This window comes from Onychostruthus taczanowskii, unplaced genomic scaffold, assembly GCF_017590055.1.
Source record: "Onychostruthus taczanowskii isolate IOZ18803 unplaced genomic scaffold, ASM1759005v1 scaffold89, whole genome shotgun sequence".
Taxonomy (NCBI): Eukaryota; Metazoa; Chordata; class Aves; order Passeriformes; family Passeridae; genus Onychostruthus; species Onychostruthus taczanowskii.
Genome location: NW_024506882.1, coordinates 1,419,340 through 1,438,411, shown reverse-complemented (window position 1 = coordinate 1,438,411; position 19,072 = coordinate 1,419,340). Strand labels below are relative to the sequence as shown.

General features: G+C 50.9%; 2 protein-coding genes across 5 annotated transcripts in view; one reads left to right on the top strand and one right to left on the bottom strand.

Moving 5' to 3' along the window:
- The window catches only part of AATF (apoptosis antagonizing transcription factor), a 36,657-nt gene extending 31,033 nt beyond the window's left edge, over positions 1-5,624 (top strand). Inside the window, exon 12 of the mRNA XM_041425283.1 lies at positions 4,986-5,624. Within this exon, the coding sequence (XP_041281217.1) occupies positions 4,986-5,049 (64 nt within the window). The 3' untranslated portion in view covers positions 5,050-5,624. The remainder of the gene's footprint in view (positions 1-4,985) is intronic.
- The window catches only part of ACACA (acetyl-CoA carboxylase alpha), a 112,277-nt gene continuing 95,696 nt past the window's right edge, over positions 2,492-19,072 (bottom strand). For 2 of the 4 annotated variants that reach the window (XM_041425276.1, XM_041425278.1), the window contains 6 exons: positions 13,998-14,004; positions 13,803-13,950; positions 13,084-13,254; positions 9,920-10,056; positions 9,594-9,716; positions 2,492-2,651 (listed from right to left, as the gene is read on the bottom strand). In XM_041425276.1, the coding sequence (XP_041281210.1) occupies positions 2,507-2,651; positions 9,594-9,716; positions 9,920-10,056; positions 13,084-13,254; positions 13,803-13,950; positions 13,998-14,004 (731 nt within the window). In that variant the 3' untranslated portion in view covers positions 2,492-2,506. Of the gene's footprint in view, positions 2,652-9,400; positions 9,717-9,919; positions 10,057-13,083; positions 13,255-13,802; positions 13,951-13,997; positions 14,005-19,072 lie in introns of those variants that run through there. The other 2 variants (XM_041425277.1, XM_041425279.1) reach the window with 2 other exon arrangements.

Here is a 19,072-nt window from a genome sequence, read left to right as displayed (position 1 = left end):
TGGGCTGGGCTCCTCATCCCCACAGCTGATGTTTGACATCCCTGGTATGGAAATTTCCCTCTTAAAGGGGGAAAAAAAAATAACCTGTTAAGGGCTATGAGATGATTTGTCGTTTTTCCTTTGTGAGACAATTTGTCTTCTCCTGCCTCAAATCTGTTATAAAACAGGCAAGCTGTGAAAGAGGAAATCGTCCTCGGAATATGAGGAGCACAAGGAATGGTTCCCTCTGCACAGGGCACCTCCCAGAGCCTGCCCTGCTCACATTCCCATCCCAAGGCAGCACTTGATGGATTTCCTGGGGAAATGGGAGCTGCTGGAGCCCAGGCCAGTGGAGCAGCCTGCAGGTCCCTGTGTTATCCTGGTTCTTTGCACCTTCTGTGCTGTGTGCTGCAAAAGCTCCTGTGGAAATGGGACTGGGACCAAAATCAGGATGGGAGAGGCTCCCCCTGTGCCCCACGAGGGTGTCCTGAGCCCGGGCTGGGGAGGGTTGTTGGGGTTCAGGGAGAGCAGGGGTGCAGCAGGGCTGGCTCTGCCTGGGGCAGTGCCCTGAGCTCCAGCTCTGCTCAGCCATGCCCACCTCCAGCCCCTCCAGGGCTGTGCCTTGCCTGGGGCCAGAACCAGCTCTGAAATGCTGATACAGCCTGGGCCTGCTCTCAGGGGACAGGCCAGGGGTCAGTGTCACCCCCTGGGTTTAAACCCTGGGCTGAAAGCATCTGCAGAGCACACAGGGCTCCATCCTGCCCTGCCTGGGGGGAGCGAGCCCTCTGGGGGCTGCTCCAAGGCTGGGAGGGCCCTGGGGGCTGCCCAGGGTTTGGGAAGGGGCTCAGTGCCACCTCCTGGGGCTGCAGCAGCCCCACGAGCCCTTGAGCCCATCCCAGTGCTCCCACAGGGAATGCTGGAGCAGGGAATGTGGGCTGGGAGCTGTGGGAGTGCACAGCAGAGCCCTCTTGGCTTTAGGGTTTGACTGGGGCTGGGGCTGGGTCAGCAGGGAAGAAATGGAACAAATGCAATAAATGGAATCAATTCAATAAATGAAATAAATGAGTAAACTGGGAATAAATGGTTTCAGCCTGTCCTGCCTTCCTGGTGAGAGCAGCAAGAGCTGGGATTTGGAGTGGGGTGAAACCCTCTGGGCACACCAAGCTCACCTGGAATTCCTGCTCCTTTCATTTCATTTTTTTTAAGAGAAATACTCATTTTTATTGAGACATTTAAGGCTTCAGATTAGTTTTGTCTTCCTGGTAGCTGCTCTGCTTGCTGGGCACTTTAATCTGAATTTCACACCACTGGACAGAACATGTCACAGAAGGAACCACATGGATCATCAAGTGCAGTTCTTCAGTGAATGATCCATGCATGGATTGAACCCCCAAATTTGGTTTTGGCAGCCCCTGCTCTGAGCCAGCCTGGTCAGACAGAAAGTTTTCTTTTCCTTTTCCTTTTCCTTTTCCTTTTCCTTTTCCTTCAGGACACCATCAGCCAACTTCGTTTTCCATCAGGAGTTGTGTTTCTGCTCCATCTTCTTTTCCAGTTTTTGTGAATTAAGAATCCATAGTTCCCAGTGGAGGATGGCAGCAGGAATGGGGGATATACTCATTTCAGTGCTGCTTGTGGCATGTTCTAAATTATCTTTTTATTTTTGGGGTTGAAAAAAGAAGTAAAAGGTGCTTGGGAGGAGGCAGAGGAATTGGTTGGAGGGTGTTTGTGCTGAAGAGCACAGCAGTGACTAGAGCACTATTGCTATTTTAATAAAAAAACACCCCCTAGAAACTGAATTTCCCCCCCTTGTTATTGTTCTTCTACTGCTTCACAGAACTATATTTTAAAAAAGGCAACAAATGACTTAAATTACTTAAATAAATGACTTTAAAAAGGCAGTAAATCACTTGCAGAGAGCAGCCCAGCCCTGGCTGCTCCCCTGCCCTGTGGGGTGTCCCCTGGGGGCCCAGGACACCCCCGGGGCTCTGCTGAGAGCTTCTGCCATTTCTGTTTTGATGCTTCCTGGAGATTTCTGAGCTGTTAATATCCATGCAGGGCACTCCTTCCTCCCTGTGTAAAATGTCTGTGCTCCTGCACCTGGGGTTTGGAGGGGCAAGAACCCCCCTCAGCCCCTGGGCTGCCTGGAGCTGCCAGTTATTTATTTCATTCATCTTGATTTATTGATTTGAAAACCTCATTTTATTAATTATTTAATTTTTTTAAATGGTGTTGTTGACCTGTGTCCAGGTGGGGAGGTGCCATCCCCTCCTCTGGGAGAGATGCATCAATAATTAAGCCCAGGTACTCACACACACATGTTTTATGGCAAATGCCTCTGTGGTTCCTGATCATTTTTTATGGGTTTTTTTTTTTTTTCCCAGAAACAGGTTTTATGATAATACAGTAAAAATATTAAATTAGAAAATGCCTCACTAAGGGTGATAAAACCTTACTACAGTGGAAATAGGTAATTATCCCCTGTGCAGCCTAAATGACAGTTTAAAAGAAATAAAAATGTTAGTGCTCATTACTTGCTTTTGTGGGTTGCAATAAAGGGGAAGTTAAATTTGAATTCAGGCCCTGGTGGAGCTGCTCTGCTGGGATTGTGTTCACTGCTCAGGTTTCCAGCTCCAGGTGTCTCAAGGCACTGCCTCCACTCTGGGCTTTCATTCCTGTGGGTGGAGGAGAGAAATTTGTTATTTTTTTAACCAAAATCCCAAGTTCATTATGCATAGCCTTAAGGGGGCTGAAAGTATTAAAATCTGCACTTAGCCTGGTGAATTGAAACACAGACAAGGTTAAACCTGGAGGATTGATGAGTTTTACTCTCTGCATGGTTCAGTCCTGCTCTGGGGAGAGGCTGCAGGAGGAAGGGAGCCTGGCTGATGAGGAGGGGGAAAGGCTTGGGGTGGTTTGGATTTGATATGTTGTATTATTTTATATTCTATATTGTATATTGGGTATTTTATTTTATATTTTTATTTTACATTTTATTTTATATTTTATATATTTTATATTATTTTATAGTTTTATTTTATATTTTATATGTTATATTTTATATTTCTTATTATTTTATATTTTTATTTTACATTTTATATTATTTATATATTATCTATTCTATTTTATATTATTTTATATTTTTATTTATATTTTATATGTTTGTTGTATTATTTTATATTTTATATTTTATTTTCAGGGTGAAATGTTTGCCCTGTTTTGGGGTGCTGGGTTACCTGACTCTCTCCTCCTGCTGTCACCCTGCCGGGGTGTCTGTCCCTGCTGTGTCCCTGTCCTGAAGGACCCCTGGCATTTTGCTCCATCCCATTCCTTGTGCCATTCCTGGGACCCCCAGCCCCAGCCCTGGAGTTTCCACATCACAGCCTGTCAGTGCCAGCAAAGAGAAATCCTCCCTTGAAACCCCCCCAGGCCCTGCGTGCTGCCAAAAGGCTGTTTATGGAAAATCTGTGGGATGGGAGCAAATTCTGCATCAATCCCCCAACTGCTGCTCCCCCAGGGCAGCACCCCACCCAAAAAACCAGGACAAACCCCAGGAATTCCCCCTGGGAGCTTTGCTCTCCTGGGGTCACTCCCTGGGCTTCCCCAAAATGTGCAGCTGGGTTTGGAGCTGCCTCCATCCTGGGGGTGGGAAAAGGACGGAATGTGGGAGGGAGAAGGGTCCAGAGAGCCCGGGGAGGGAGCAGGGGGGCTTCTGCAGCACACAAAAACCACGAGGTGAGCATGCTGCTTTCTCAGGGCAGAAAAGGGGGAGTGGATCCTTTAATTGCAACATTTATGGATTTCTAAAGGGACGAGGTGAGCATGCTGCTTTCTCAGGGCAGAAAGGGGGAGTGGATCCTTTAATTCCAACATTTGTGGATTTCTAAAGGTGGCAGTGGATTGGAGGGTGGCAGTGCCACCTCTCAGTGACACTGGACAAACCAACAGTCCATCACATTTCTCCTCCATAAAAGAGTTATTTATAAAATAAAAGAGTTATTTATAAAATAAATAAAATTATTATTTATAAAATAAATTATTTACAGAAAGTGTGTGAGAAGGTTTGCTGTGAGAATGTAAACATCAGAGGGTTTAGGAAATCTTAAAAAATCAGAGTGGCACAAGGATTTCCCCAGGTCCCCTTGGGGTGGTTTTTGGGGCAGGTTTGAGGCTGTTCCCTGCAGGACCAAACTCTGTCTGTCCACCCTGCACTGCTGGCACTGAGCTTTCATCCCTGCACTTGCTCCTGGGGAGGTTTTTCTGCCATGGCTGCTGAACGTGGAATTCCTGTGGAAGCTGCCAGGGAACCCTCCCCAAACCCAAAAATTGCTGTGCTTGGAGGGGAAAATCCCCCCGTGCAGCCAGCACTCCCCTCCAAGGGGCTTGAGGAGCTGCAGTGAGAGAAAACCCAGCTCTTCCCAGAAATTCCTGCTTGATGAGAATCCCTCCTTTCTCCCAGCTCACGTTCTCTGCTTCTAAAATTAAAGATAAATAACACCAGCCTGCTTTTTTTTTTTTTAATTTTTTTTTTTTTTTAGGGAAATTTGCTCCTGTTATCAGAATTGCTGCACATGGGATATTAATTGGAATCTTGTTGCTGGGTCATTTTCATTGTTTTTCAAGTACTGTCCAGGAAAATGTATGAAAACTAAATTACAGCCCCACGTTGGCTGTGTGATTGAATCCTCCTCACGGCCCCTCCATCCTATTAAAATATTCAATCTTGTTTTCTTACTTGAAGAGCCTGTCTGTAAAGGGCAAACCTATAGAAACCCTCATCCTCTGGAGATCCAATATCCAGCCCCACTGGAATATTTCCATATTTCTGCCCTGCCTGGCATTGGGCTCACACCAGTTCCCCCCTCTGCCTGTATTTATTAATAAAGATTCTCAAATGCATTTTTAATTCCACCAGGCCTTTGCTGCTGAAGGAGTGGAGGCTTTGTGGCAGCCTTTGGATTCCATTTTGACCTTGGAAATAACTTTTCCCTCTCCCCTTTTCTCCCCAGGACGGAGCTGTACCGGTCACTGTTTGGAAAAGCCACGAAGGGAGAAGAACCAGAGCAGGATTAGGAGCTGGGATTGAGCTCCTGGGCTTCTCCCAGCTGCTTCTGCCCTCAGCTGCTCCCTCAGGCTGCCCAGGAGCAGAGGCAGCTCTCTCCAGCCTCGGTTTGTCCCTAAAATCCTCCCTGAAGGAGCCCCACACCCTGCTGCATCAGAGGGAAGAGTGAGCCTGAACTGCTTCCTCTCAAAGACAATCCATTTTTAACTATTCCCTTTAAATTCCTGACCTTGATTTTGCAGCCTGGGCACAGTGTGGGGCAGGGACACAATCCAGCTGTGTGAAAACCTTGGAGATTTTGGGGCTGGGGGTGTTCAGTGCCCTGTTCTGGTGCTTGGCTGCATATTGACTTCATTTTTCACCAGTCAAGAGGATTAAAATGTCATTTCCATAATTAACATGGCCTTAAAACAGAGGAAAGGTGCTGCTGTGCAGGGAGCAGAGCTGCCAGGTCACATCCTGCCTCTGGAACAGGCACAGGGACATTGGCTGGCCCTGGCAATGTGCCACCTCTGTGCTCTGTGCCACCCCCTGTGTGTCCCCTGTGTCTGTGCCACCCCTCTGTGTGTCCCCTGTGTCTGTGCCACCCCTCTGTGTGTCCCCTGTGTCTGTGCCACCCCTCTGTGTGTCACCTGTGTGCTCTGTGCCACCCTCCTGTGTGTGCCCTGTGTCTGTGCCACCCCACCCTGTGACATCTGTGTCCTCTGTGCCACCCCGTGTGACTCCTGTGTCTGTGCCACCCTCCTGTGTGTCCCCTGGGTCTGTGCCACCCCTCTGTGTGACTCCTGTGTCGTCTGTGCCACCCCTCTGTGTGACTCCTGTGTCTGTGCCACCCCTCTGTGTCCCCCGTGTCCTCTGCAGCCGCAGCTCCGGGGCTCTCTGGTCTCCCGGTCCTGCTGTGCAGTTAAAGGGTTAAAGGGGAACACGAGCCCTTTGCAGTGTGAGAACTTCTCTCGGGTATTGTCTGAGCAGATAAGAGCCCGAGCAGCGCTTCTGCATTCCCTTATCAGCGTTCCAGCAGCACCGTCCCCATCCCTGCCACCACCTGGGCTGGGGACAGGGACAGGGGAAGGGGCCCTGCCTGGTGTGGGGGTGCTGCAGGCAAAGGGAACCCCCGAGGAGCAGCCCTGAGAGCCCCGAGGGGTGTGGGACAGCAGCAGGGGGGGACAGTGTCCCCAGCGTCCCCAGGGTCCCCAGGGTGAGGTCCCAGCTCCCTGAGCCTTCCTGGGCTCACAGAAAGAACCAGGCTGATTGCCACCAAGTTTTCCTAAACACCAAGTGAGATCTTCCCTTTCCCTTCCCCCCCCAATAGAATATTAATTCTTTATTAATTCATGATACAGCTGCTAATTAGTACCTGCACAAATGGGCATTACACCTCAGCAAACACTCGGAGGTGTTTTGGGGACGGGGCTGTGCAGAGGGAGGGACACAGGGTTGTGTTAATCCTCTCCCCCCAACCCCACCACAGCAAAGAATTTCAACTTTCAGACAAACAACTTCATTTACAAGTGTGTCTCTAATTAGCTGCAGAATTAGTAAAGCAGAGTTTTCCCCCCATAGATCGGCCAAAGCCCCGGGGGAGGCTCCGGGATGGAGAGAATCGCATTTCCAATTATTTTGTTGAATTGCTAATTTAGTTATTGTGCCTGGCGTAATTGTGATGGGTATTGGGTGTGCAATTCAATTTGTTTTAAATATTTGTGGGAAGGCTGATCAGTAATGGAGCTGACCTATTTCATGGCCCAAATTGAGAGAAGAGACTAAAACAAAAAACAGCTACAAAGCCCCAGTTTGTCTCAGTTTTTATTTTGATGTCTCTCATCCCTCTTAAGACTGTTGATGCAACAAAAGGTTTACATTAAAAGATGATGGCACTTTGATCTTGGGCTTTGGAGAGCTTACAGCTTTGGTATGTCTTTTCTTGGCATTTTAATATGGAGATATTTTAGGCTAAAGAGTTTTAAACGTGATGCTGGAGTTCAGTGGGGTCTGTCCCCTCACCACCCCCCAGATTTTAACTATCATAATTCTAGTTTGAGAATTTTCTAGTTGAAAATTCAACTGCTGGAGTTGTGCTGGCTCATGTGGGCAAATTTAAATCTCACCTTTCACGGGGACTCCTCCAGAGGGTGTTTGTGGATCAGCTCCCAGGGACATCCTTTAGCCAAAGTCCTGCTGGGCCTTTCCCTGCAGGCTCCTGAGGCTGGAAAAGGTCTCCAAGATCGTCCAGTCCAGCCATCCCTGCCCACAAAGCAGCCCTGGAAGAGGGTCCTGAAGTTCTCCCACCTCAGCAGCAATCTCTGGGATTTGGGTTTTTTTCCCTGCTTGTCCCATTCCCTGTGATGTTGAAGATGGGAATGGGGAGTGGCCACCACCAGCCTTGGGGACACCTGGGGGCAGGGGGGACCTGGGATGGGGCAGAGCTGTGGGATGAGCTGGGGAGGGCTGGGCTGACCTGGAGGGTCCCACAGAACCCTCTCTGTGCTGGCCTCCAGCAAAGCTCAGCTCCTCCAGGACAGCGGGGACAGATTCCACTCGCAGCACCAGAGCTGTAATTCATTCTTTTTATTAAAAGAAATTGAGGTAAGTGAAATACTTCAGCACCAGCGAGAACCGTTCATACCCAGGGGTTCCCCCCCCCGGTGACCCCCCACCCCTGGGGACATCACAGGTGCTGCTGCCAGGGGGCCCCAGCAGGCCCAGAGCCCCCAGGGCCAGTGCCAGACCCCGATGTCACCCAACAGATTTTTTTGGAGCTGCTTTCCCCCCAGATGAAGCGAGGCCTGGTGCTGTAACACTGAAATGGGGGGGCTGCTCTGGCTGAGTGGGCACAGGGACACCTCCCACTGCAGCTGCAGATGTCCTGGAAAGGGGACTCTGGTGACACCACCACGGGGGGGATCCTGGTGACAGGGGAGGAGCCCCACCAGTCCCGGTCCTGCCTGGCTGACACATTCTCTGTCTGTGTGTCCCGCTGCAGCCCACCCTGGCGTAAGCAAAAGCATCTTTGGGGCTTGTTCAGGGGGCTCTAGTGGAAAAAAAAAATCTCTTAAATCAAATGAGGGTTCTTAACTATTAAGAAAAAGCAAGTCCTGCGGGTGGCCGAGCTCTGCTGGCCACGGGCAGGGGAGCAGCGACCCCGGGCTGGCACCTCCAGTCACTGGCAGCACAGGAGAAGGGCTGCATTGCACTTCAGGAGGAAACAGGGACAGGTGAGAGGCACTGGCAGCATCATTGATTAATTCTCTCATTAAACAGCCCTTCTGATGTACCATACTTCTGACCTACAGCCCTTCCTGCTGGACTAAAGGAGGGGCTGTAAAATCTGAAATTCTTCCAGGACCATCACTGGTGAGCCCGGGAGTGCTCACTGTACCCAGAGCTGTGTGTGAGGGGTGGGCTGTGCTTCCCTCCAGCTTCTCTGAGCTTTTGTTACATAAAAAAATTGTAGAAAGAAGTTGGGGATCTGGGATAGCCTGGGGGGACCTGGGCAGCTGCCACCCCTTCCTGCACTCACCTGCCACCCAATTCTCCCTGACCATTGCCACCAGATACCAAACCCAACATTTTTTCTCGTTCCCAGGTGAGAGTGGCCCCTCTCCAGCCAGGCCCAGGCAGCTCTGGGCAGGGCAGGATGATGAGAAAAGCTCTCCTCAGATCCTCAAACTGAGAATTCCTTCTGCAGTTCCAGCCCAGTGGGGGATTTGGCTCTGTCCTTTCTCCTCCCTCACCTCAGCTGCCTGGACCTGCCCACAGGGAAGGGATGAGCACTCCCCACACCTCAGCCCTGAAAAGATCAGGGAAGGGAGAGCAGAAATGCTGAGCAGCTGCACTTTGGTCTCTTGTGCTTCCTCCCAGAAGGGCCTTTCACAAAATTCACAGCCTGCTCTAAAGGAAATGGGCACAAAGGCAAGCAACAGAGGTTCAGCCCCCAAAATCCTGCCCCCAAAAAACCTTGACAGCCCTGGGGAGCCTGGGAGCCTCCTGGGGGCACGGGGCCAGCCCTGGCCACAGCAGCTAAAGGCTGGTTTTCCTCTACCTAGGAGACAAGACAGACGTGGGACACACAAATCAAATCACCACTGACAGAGGGTGACACACAAATCACCGCTGGCAGAGCCAGGGGCTGCGGGGTCCCCGGAGAGGGGACGGGGGGACATTGGCACTTGTCAGCACGGAGCTGCCGCTGCCGGGCACGGGGAGGAGAGGAGAGGAGGGCAGGGTGTCCCTGCAGGGGCAGGGTGTCCCTGGAGGGACAGGGGTGTCCCTGCAGGCCCTGCCACGCCAAGGCCTCGCGGTGCCGGAGCGCCCAGCCCCGCTCTGTTCAATAAATAAGGTACAGGAGGACAGCGGGGACTCAGTTCCGCAGGCGCTCGTGTTTATACATTTTCCTCGTGTCCCTGGCCAAAGGACACGCTTCCTCTGGCCAGCCTGATTTGAAAAAATAAAAACTGTCCCTGCAGCAGCGCTCCCGGAGCCTCCCCCGGGCGGGGCCGAGCGGACAAAGGGCAGCTCCCGGCTCCGGGCTCCGCCGGGCAGCCCAGGCTCTTACGTGGAAGAAGGCGAGTCCATTGTGGAGAGGATCCGCACGACCTCGGCTCGCTGCGTGGGGGAGATGTGCTGGGTCATGTGCACGATGGAATCCATGGCAACCTCGGGATTGGCCTGGACCAGGCTGCGAAGAGCACAGAGGGGAGTGAGCGAGTGAGGCAGCTCCCAGCAGGCATCCCGGGGGGCTGGAACGTGGGGCTGCGAGCGGGCACGGCCCTGGGTGGGCTGGGAGCAGCTGAGAGCTCCCTCAGGACACTGCTGGGCTGAGGAATCCTGAGTGTGTGCACCCAGGAGCTCTGGAGCCAGCCAGGTCCCCTCCCTGCTCACCTCCGGATCTGCTTGAGCACGTAATCCCTGGAGATGTATTTGATGTTCTCCTCCACCACCGAGCGAACGCCCTCCTCCTCCGTCAGCTGCTTCTCCAGCCACTCCACCAGGTCCTTGTTGCTGTCCCACAGGTAGGCCTGCCAAAATCCACAGCTCAGCCTGTGCCCCAGCCCTGCCCACTGCCAGAGTTACCCCACAGCTCTGCACTGGCACCTGTGGGTGCCACATCTGGCTGGGCATCCCCACAAACACGCCTAACAATCAGCACAAGGTCAAAGATTGTTCATTCCTTTTGCATCCTGCCATAAATGCGATGGAAGGGGAGCGAGGAGGTGCTTGGTCAGTGCTGCAGAGAACAAGCTGCAGCTGTCCCAGATAAATCCCAGTTTCCCTGGTTATCAGCTCCCCAAATTCTGGTGGAATACGGCTGACCCGACATGCAGCTGCTCCAGGGACTGTCCCAGTGCTAAATCAGGGGACCTGTGAGTCCCCACCACCTCCAGCCTGGCCCTGTGCTGGTGGCCCCAGCAGTGCTGGGACCCCTGACCCAGCAGGGCAGAGCAGGTCAGAGTGTCTGGACCCCCAGCCACATCCCCCTTTTTGCCTTTCACAAGATCATTTCACCTGATATTTGCCAGGTAGTTGGCTGTGTAATAACTCAGGAGTGTGTGAGCCCCTAACAGCCTTCTCTCCTCTGCTCTCATTTTCTTTACAAATCATTTAAGAATCGTTTTGTTAATGGTTTCCGGAAAAGCAAGTGCTGCCATTAGCACTCATTCATATTTATGTCATTTTATTTGGGTAATTAAACACAAAGCTCCTCATTTAAAGGTGCACTATCCTTCTCTGTTATCACTAACCAAGTCAGAGGCAGAATGACAATGAGCTGGGGGCGGTGACACCGTGGTGGCACCTCCCGAGCACCCTGCTGCAGCCAGACCCTGCCACACCTCGGGGACACAAGCAGGGAGTCACAGAGGCATCGGGGCTGGAAAAACATCGAGGCCAACATTCCCCAGCACTGCCGAGGCCACCAGTGACCACGTCCCCAAGTGCCACAGCCTCTAAATCCCTCCAGGGATGGGGACTCAGCACTGCCCTGGGCAGCTGGGCCAGGGCTGGGCAGCCCTTCCCAGGAGGAATTTCCTTTTCCATGGAGGAATTTCCTTCCCAGAGAGGAATTTCCTTTCCATGGAGGATTTTCCTTCCCATGGAACAATTTCCTTTTCCATGGAGGATTTTCCTTTTCCATGGAGGAATTTCCTTTTCTATGAAGGATTTTCCTTTTCCATGGAGGAATTTCCTTTCCATGGAGGATTTTCCTTCCCATGGAACAATTTCCTTTTCCATGGAGGATTTTCCTTTTCCATGGAGGAATTTCCTTTCCCATGGAGGAATTTCCTTTCCCATGGAAGAATTTCCTTTTCCATGGAGGATTTCCCCTCCCAAGGAGGAGTTTTCCCAGTATCCAGCCCAGACCTCCCCTGGCCCAGCCCGAGGCTGTTCCCTCTCCTGCTGTCCCTGTTCCCTGGCTGTCCCCTCCTGTCAGGAGCTGTGCAGAGGGGACACTTCCCCTGTCCCAGGCTGCTCCCAGCCCTGCCCAGCCTGGCCCTGGACACTCCCTGGAGCTCCAGGAGCTGTGGCTGCCCCAGGGAACCTCTGCCAGGGAGGAATTTTGGTTCCAGAGCCCATCCCAGCCCTGACACACTTCAGAAAGCCCAGGATTATTTCATTTCCTTTCACACGATGCCTCCGATTGTCTCAGCCCGGTGATGTCACTTCAAGATTTTGCTTATTTCATTGTTTTTCTCCTTATTGTGATTTGAAGCTCGGAGTTTTGCTCCCTGCCTGTGCCCCTGGCAGGCAGCAGCAGTCCCTGCATACAAAGGCAGGTCCCAGGGAAGGGGGGAAAGCCCAGCCCCAGACCTGTGCAAAGCTCCATTTACCCAAGAATCCCAAAGCTTTTCGTTTAGGAGAATATTTAATACTCTTATTAATCATTTTTAATCCGTTTGCTTTTAATTAAGAAACAGCATGATGCTTCCCTATCAACATATGCCAGGGAGCAGATTAATTGTGGCTTAAGATAACTCTCCTTGATTGGTGTAATGTATTAGCTAACGAGCTGCCTGCTTTTGGAGAGCTCAGGCTCTACCTTGGAAAGGCTGCTGCCCTCCAGAGAACATCCCCCCATTCCCTGGAACCCCTGGGTGTTGGGGACTTCAAAATCAGAATGAAAAAAAAAAATAGAATTAAAAAATAAATCACTGAAATAAAATAGAATTTTAAAATATAAAGTAAAATAAATAAAATAAAATACAATAAATGAAGTAAAATAAATAAAGTAACAAAGTAAAATAAATAAAATTAAATAAAATTTTAAAAATTAAATAAAGTAATATAGTAACAAAGTAAAATGAAATAAATAAATACATAAAATTAAGTAATGTAAATAAAATTAGATTAAATAAAACAGAATAGATAAAATAGAAAAAAATAGAAAAATAAAATAGAATAAAATGGAAGAGATAAAAAATTGACTAAAATAAAATAGAAAAAGTAGAAAAATAAAATAGAATAGAATAAAATAGAATAAACAAAAATAAAATAAAATAACATAAAATAAAATAACATAAATAAAACAAAATAAAATAAAATAAAATAAAATAAAATAAAGAGATTGAAGGCTTGTGACAAAACCAACCCAAGAGCAGCTCCAGAGCTTGCCCTTCCTGCAGGCTGAGCACTCTCCCTGCTGTCCATGCCCACCCTGGGCTGGCAGCCCTGGCAGGGGCTCAGGGTGGCAGTGCCCCGAGGCTGCCACCCACAATGCCCTCCACCCTGGACTGACCTTCACCGTGCCCTAAACCCACACTGACGTTCACCTTGGACTGACCTTCACCCTGGACTGACCTTCACTCTGGACTGACCTTCACCATGCCCTGAACCCACACTGCCCTTCCCCGTGCCCACCCACACTGCCCTTCCCCGTGCCCCCCCTGCACTGCCCTTCCCCGTGCCCACCCACACTGCCCTTCCCCGTGCCCACCCTGCCCTGCCCTTCCCCGTGCCCACCCTGCCCTGACCTTCACGGTGCCCTCCACCCACACTGCCCTTCCCCGTGCCCACCCACACTGCCCTTCCCCGTGCCCACCCACACTGACCTTCACGGTGCCCTCCACCTCGACGAACCAGCGGCGCAGCATGGCCTGGATCTGCCCGTCCGTCAGCTCGGGGTTGGCCTCGTGGATCTTGCTCTTCACGGCCTCCTCCAGCAGCAGCCGCCGCAGCCGCCAGTAGAAAAACGTCCGGGACGTTTTCCAGTCCAGGACATCCTGCCCGAGGCAGGGGACAGGAGTGAGGGATGGGGAAAAGGAGTGAGGGACAGGGGAAGGAGTGAGGAACAGGGGAAGGAGTGAGGGATGGAGAAAAGGAGTGAGGGACAGGGAAAGGAGTGAGGGACAGGGAAAGGAGTGAGGGACAGGGGAAGGAGTGAGGGAAAGGAGTGAGGGATGGAGAAAAGGAGTGAGGGATGGAGAAAAGGAGTGAGGGATGGAGAAAAGGAGTGAGGGATGGAGAAAAGGAGTGAGGGATGGAGAAAAGGAGTGAGGGATGGAGAAAAGGAGTGAGGGATGGAGAAAAGGAGTGAGGGATGGAGAAAAGGAGTGAGGGACAGGGGAAGGAGTGAGGGACAGGGAAAGGAGTGAGGGACAGGGGAAGGAGTGAGGGACAGCAGGAACAGACACACCTCGTTCCCACAGGGAAGCCCAGGCTGGGATTTGATGGAGACTCCCTGGGGATCCCAGCCGGTCCCCAGGAGCTCCACAGGCTCACGGAGGGTCTGGCTGCAGCCCCGTCCCCAGGGAAGCTGAGGCACACTCACGGTTATGGCGCCTTTCTCCTGCATCCTGCCGGGGGTGTCGTGCAGGTCAGCGAACTGCATGGCCACCTGCTGGTACATGGGCGCCAGGAACTCCTCCCGCTCCTTCAGCTTGGCCTCCAGCTCCTTCCTGTCAGCCGGGCTCAGCTCGCCCTGGGGATGCGCAAACCACACACAGCTCAGACCCGGGGGAAACCTGGGGTGCCTGAAACCACACACAGCTCAGATCCTGGGGTGCTCAAACCACACACAGCTCAGATCCCAAGGGAAGCTCAGGGGTGCCGGGAAAGCCAAAGGACAAACCCCAGAGGATCAGCTCCCAGCAGGGCCCAAAAAATCTCTGGTCCAGCCCAGATTCTGTGCCACAGAGACTCAGGCAAGGGCTCTGAGGGTGTTTTCACCACAGAAACTCTGTTCCATTTAAATGCCAACGATCTGAGCCATCAATTAAGTGACATCTACAGGACTTACTCCTAGAAGAGAACAATGTCCCAGCACTGCTGTTCATTTAGCAGGAAACATAGACCATGGCACAGCACCCTCACCACTGCAAGTTCTCCTTTAGCCCACTCCAGGGGCTCTGCCATCACAGAAGGAAGCCAGAGCAAGAACCCCAAGCCAACAAACCCAGCTTAAACCACTGGGCAGAAGCTTTAGAGAAACCCCAGGAAGGACCAGTGCAGAATGCAAGGCTGGAATTCACTGTCACTGGGCCCAAACGGGCTCACAGAGGGTGATCAGACAAATTCATGCAAGGAGATTCCAGCACAGGCTCCTGAGCATGAAGATCAGCTATTAATCTGTGCTCAGGAAGCCTCTAAACCACAGCTGGAAGCTGAGACAGCATCCTGGGGGCTCCATCCCAGGATGCTGCTGCTCCTTCCACGCCTCATTCCCACAGACACCATAATCCAAGGCTGCAGGTCCGAAGGGAGGAGCTCCCCAGTGGCCTGAGCACCCCAGTTCCTGCTCACACACCCCATATCTGTATTTTTCCAAGGCACAAGCCCTCCAGACAAAGATCCTTCCCAGGGAAGGAACGTTTTTCCTGTACCTACCAATATAAATGCTACCTAACCCTTCAGATGCGAGTAAGAAGGTTTTAATTAAGAGAAGCTCCCCTTCTAACCTTCAGAATAAAAAATTATCTATATTTATCCACGCTGAACTCCCAGGCTCCCTGGTTTCAACACAAGCACTCGAGGCAGCCCCGCTGGTGAATTCAGGCCCCTGCCAGCGAGTCCACCCAGCCAGGCCCAGTAATGATTTAGGTGAGATTAACAAATATGTCAATGTCTATTTTCTGCTTAATTTAAAAGCAGCGTCTATAAAGATTTTTGACTTCTGAACCCTGTTCTCCTGGAAGAAAGAAGGTAACAATGAGGAGGGGGGATAAAGAGTGATTATCCCATCATCGATCGTTTGTCAGGAGCATTTCTTATTCACTGGACTATTGTAAAAAGCTAAGCTCTCGATCAATCCCGTAAGCCCCCTGTACAATTAAATATCTTGGAATGGTTTTCTTTCTTTCCTAGTCAGATCTCGAGGCCTCAGGGTTTTTCAGAAAGCCTGGGCTTTATTTATTTATTTTTCAGGTTAAAAAAAAAATAAAAAGAAAAAAAAAAGTCTCTTTCCACAAATCTTATCCTGGCAAGAAGAGGGGAGTTAAAATATGGGATTCCTTTGCTCTGGAGGTACTTGACAGTTAATGAAACTGTTAAAGTTTAAATCATAGGAGCATTATAGACCTCTAGGTATGGATTGGCTGCTAATCAATAGGGAAACAAAAGGAGCAGTGCTCCCATTCCATGAGGAGAGGGCCTGGCACACGGTGGGGCAGCACCAGGAACGTGAGTGACCTTCCTACAGCAGGGAGCACGGGGCATGCTCCTGCAGTGCCAGAAATGTCACCTTCCTCTTGGACTGCAGCTTCCCCTGCAGCCCCACATCACCAGGGCTCTGAGGGATGGGCAGGGCTGGGAAACAGCTCAGCTCTGCTCCCAACACCCCCAGAGCCCCCCATGGCAGAAAACACCACAGAACCTCCTGCTTCTACAGGCTTTCCTCTCTTCTTTTTCAATCAGCAGCAGAACTGCCTTAACCAAGTTGGAAAAATGCTCTGGGAAAGCTTTGGGGTCCCACCTCCCTTCCACACCTGCAAGAACAGCCTCCCACCTGAACCTCACCTTCTCCTCTTCTGCCTTGAGCAAAAGTTGCCAGACATAAGTTTATTCTCTCCTGGCAGGGTGGGCAGGGCTGGCACAGGGTGCCCAGAGCAGCTGGGGCTGTCCCTGGATCCCTGGCAGTGCCCAAGGCCAGGCTGGACAGGGCTGGGAGCACCCTGGGACAATGGAAGGTGTCTCTGATGGGCTTTAGGGTTCCTTCTAATCCCCTCCATCCTGGGATTCCATGAAATTCACCAAAGGCAGCAAAAAAATGCCAAAGGTGTCCAAGGCTGCCCAGGCAACTCCCCCAGCCCAGCAGGAGGGAGCGGCTCCAGAGGGGAGAGGGAAGGTCACAGGGAGCCACTCACGTCCCTGGAGAGACAGGCATTTTTGGATTGTCTCTTGTTTCTTTAAATGAGACAGGCTGTAATTGCTTCACTAAATATTCAGCAGGATTTATGTCAGAAAGGTGCAGCATGAACAGCCAGTGAAGGTCACACCAGCTCGTGGCACAGGCTGCAAATATCCCTGTACAGAATCCCTGTGATTCCCACCCTGGCCCTTCCCTCTCTTTGCTCCTGAGGTCTCATTTCCAAACACCAGGGACATAATTCCAAAAAATTCCTACCCCCAGCCCTCCTGGGAGGATATCCCAGTGCCAAGTGCCACGGAGGAGCTGAGAGAAAGCAGGATCTGCTCTGGGAGACTTGTGATTGTGAATTAGCACCAATTTAAATGCAGCAGCACCTGCACAGGGAAGCAACTGCTGAAAACCAGCATCACCCACAAAACAAAGTTACAACCTGTGTTTATCCAACACCCCGTGAGAGATGGAACCAGAAGAGCAGTGTTCCTCCCAGGTTTTCCTGAAAAACTGGCAGTGGAAGTCAGTTCTGGTCCTGCACCCCAAAATGTTTCTTTTCAGAGAGGAACTGCTGTGCTGAAGTGGAGCTGAGTGATGAATACTTGAGTGGTCACTCATTATTTGGAAATTTAAAGGCAATTTTGGATGCTCTTTTGCCAAGTAAGGTGTGAACCAAGCCCCAGCAGCACAGACTGGCTGCCCTAGGAAATGAAATAAATGAAATAAATAAAATCAGAGGTGCATCCAGCACACAGGAACACCTCCCAGGACCAGCAAGAAGGACATTCCCACTATCACAATGGGCATCAGATGCTGCCTTTTTCCTGCAGGAAACAAGGAAATGCAATAGCCAGCCTTGCTGGAACTGGAGCCATTCTGCCATTCCTTTCACCCACATTCCACCCCATTTTTGCACCCATTTCCCTGCACCTCTGACACGAGGCACAGAATCTGTACGACGAGGCTTATTTTCACTCCACTGCTAAGTGGCTTAGTCTAATTGTAATAAATAAATAAAACTGAGCCTCTGTGTTTTAAACTCTGGCCCAAGGCTTGCAGGCTGCCCCGTTCCCACATCTCTGGGTGATCCCTGCTGTCCCTGCACACCTGCTCCAGGTGGGAACGTGCTCTGGGGCAGGAGAAGGGCCACCCTCCCTCACCCTGCCCCTTGCTGGAACAGCCCAACCCTGAGTGACACTTCAATAAACCACGGGGCTAATCAACATTTCAGCAATGGTGCTGCAGAATTGATAATGAACAGATTTATGTCAAATGATTCAATATCTGCCAGCCTCCCCTGCTCTGCCACGTCCAGCCCCGGCGTGGGCTCGTGGGACAGCATCTCCCTGGTGCTGCTCTCCGGGGAGGGATGACAGCCACTCAGGGGTTAAAGAGAGGCAGTGAACCCCCAGCTAATGAGTAAGAATTCAGCAGGCAGTGTAAGATAAATGGAGCTTTCTCTGCTTCTGCTGGAGTCAGCATGAACTGCGGCCCTGCGGCTTGTTTGTGGCAAATGGAGTGCGCGAAATATCAAAGGGCAGTGATCCAGAAGAAGACCGACTTTGACAAATTTTAAATTGGCCAGAAAGAAAACCAGCAAAAAAAAAAAAAAAAAAAGGAAAAAAAAAAAAAGAAAAAAAAAAAAAGGATAAAAAAATTATGCAATCCAGTGTGTCCTGCAATCTTGGCTCTCCTGCTCTGGTATGGAATTAGTGGCAAAACAACAGCAATGATCAGCGATGCTGGAGCAATTACGATCCATCTCAGGGAGATGCTTATCAGTGACTGAAGCTTTTAGAGCTCTCCCTGTGTACAGTTGTAAGTGACTTGCTCTTGTGTTGCAGTCATTTTAATTAAAGTGTATGGAGTTTGCTGGGAGTAATTACCCTGTAGAGGAAGAGAGGGAAAAAAAAAACCTCTGACCAGGCTCCTGGCTCCTCACACGGCGCTGGGTTTGTGAGGCTGCTGGCAGAGACTCCACCCCATCTTTCCCTCTGTGGGTTTTTTTTGAGTGTCCCACAGGATTCAGGGGTGAGTGAAGGTGATGTTCTGCTCCCCCTCCCTGCAGGATTGTCTTTGTCCACAGCATTCTCCAGGGGATGGATCCCTCCCGAAGCCACGGGCTCTGCTGGAGCAGGGCTTGCTGTGCTGCTGGCACTGCCAGGGGGTGTGGGAGGTGAAGGTGAGCACTGCCAACAGCAGCAGGGCTGCCCTGCAGGGCCATCCACTCAGCTGAGTGCTCAGCACGCTCCCTTTCCTAAGCACATCTCTGATTTCTCCTTCCAGAGATTCCTGCTCTGACACACACCCATGGGAGGGGGAGCTGCGGGTCCTGCCTGATGAGGAACTCCACTGAACACCTCCAGAGAGGCTTTTTGGGACTCTGAGCTGGGTCCCCATGATTTGGGGTGGTCACTGGCCCTTTGCTCCTAAAGGAACGCTGTCAAGTCTGACAGAGGCCAAAAGTGAGGTTTTCTGAAAATAAAGCCTGCAGCTGCAGCAAGGAGGTTAAAACTGGGATTTAAGTCATGGAATAACAGAATGGTTTGAGTTGAAAAGGACTTTAAAGATCATTTCATTCCACTCTCTGCCATGGGCAGAGACACCTTCCACCATCCCAGGGCACCCCTCACCCTTCACCTTTTATTATTCTCTTCCCAAGGCATATCAGGAGGGTTGTTTTGTATATAAATTGTTGCCCTGCCATAAATTTAAAAAAAAAAAAAGCCAAATAATAAAATGTA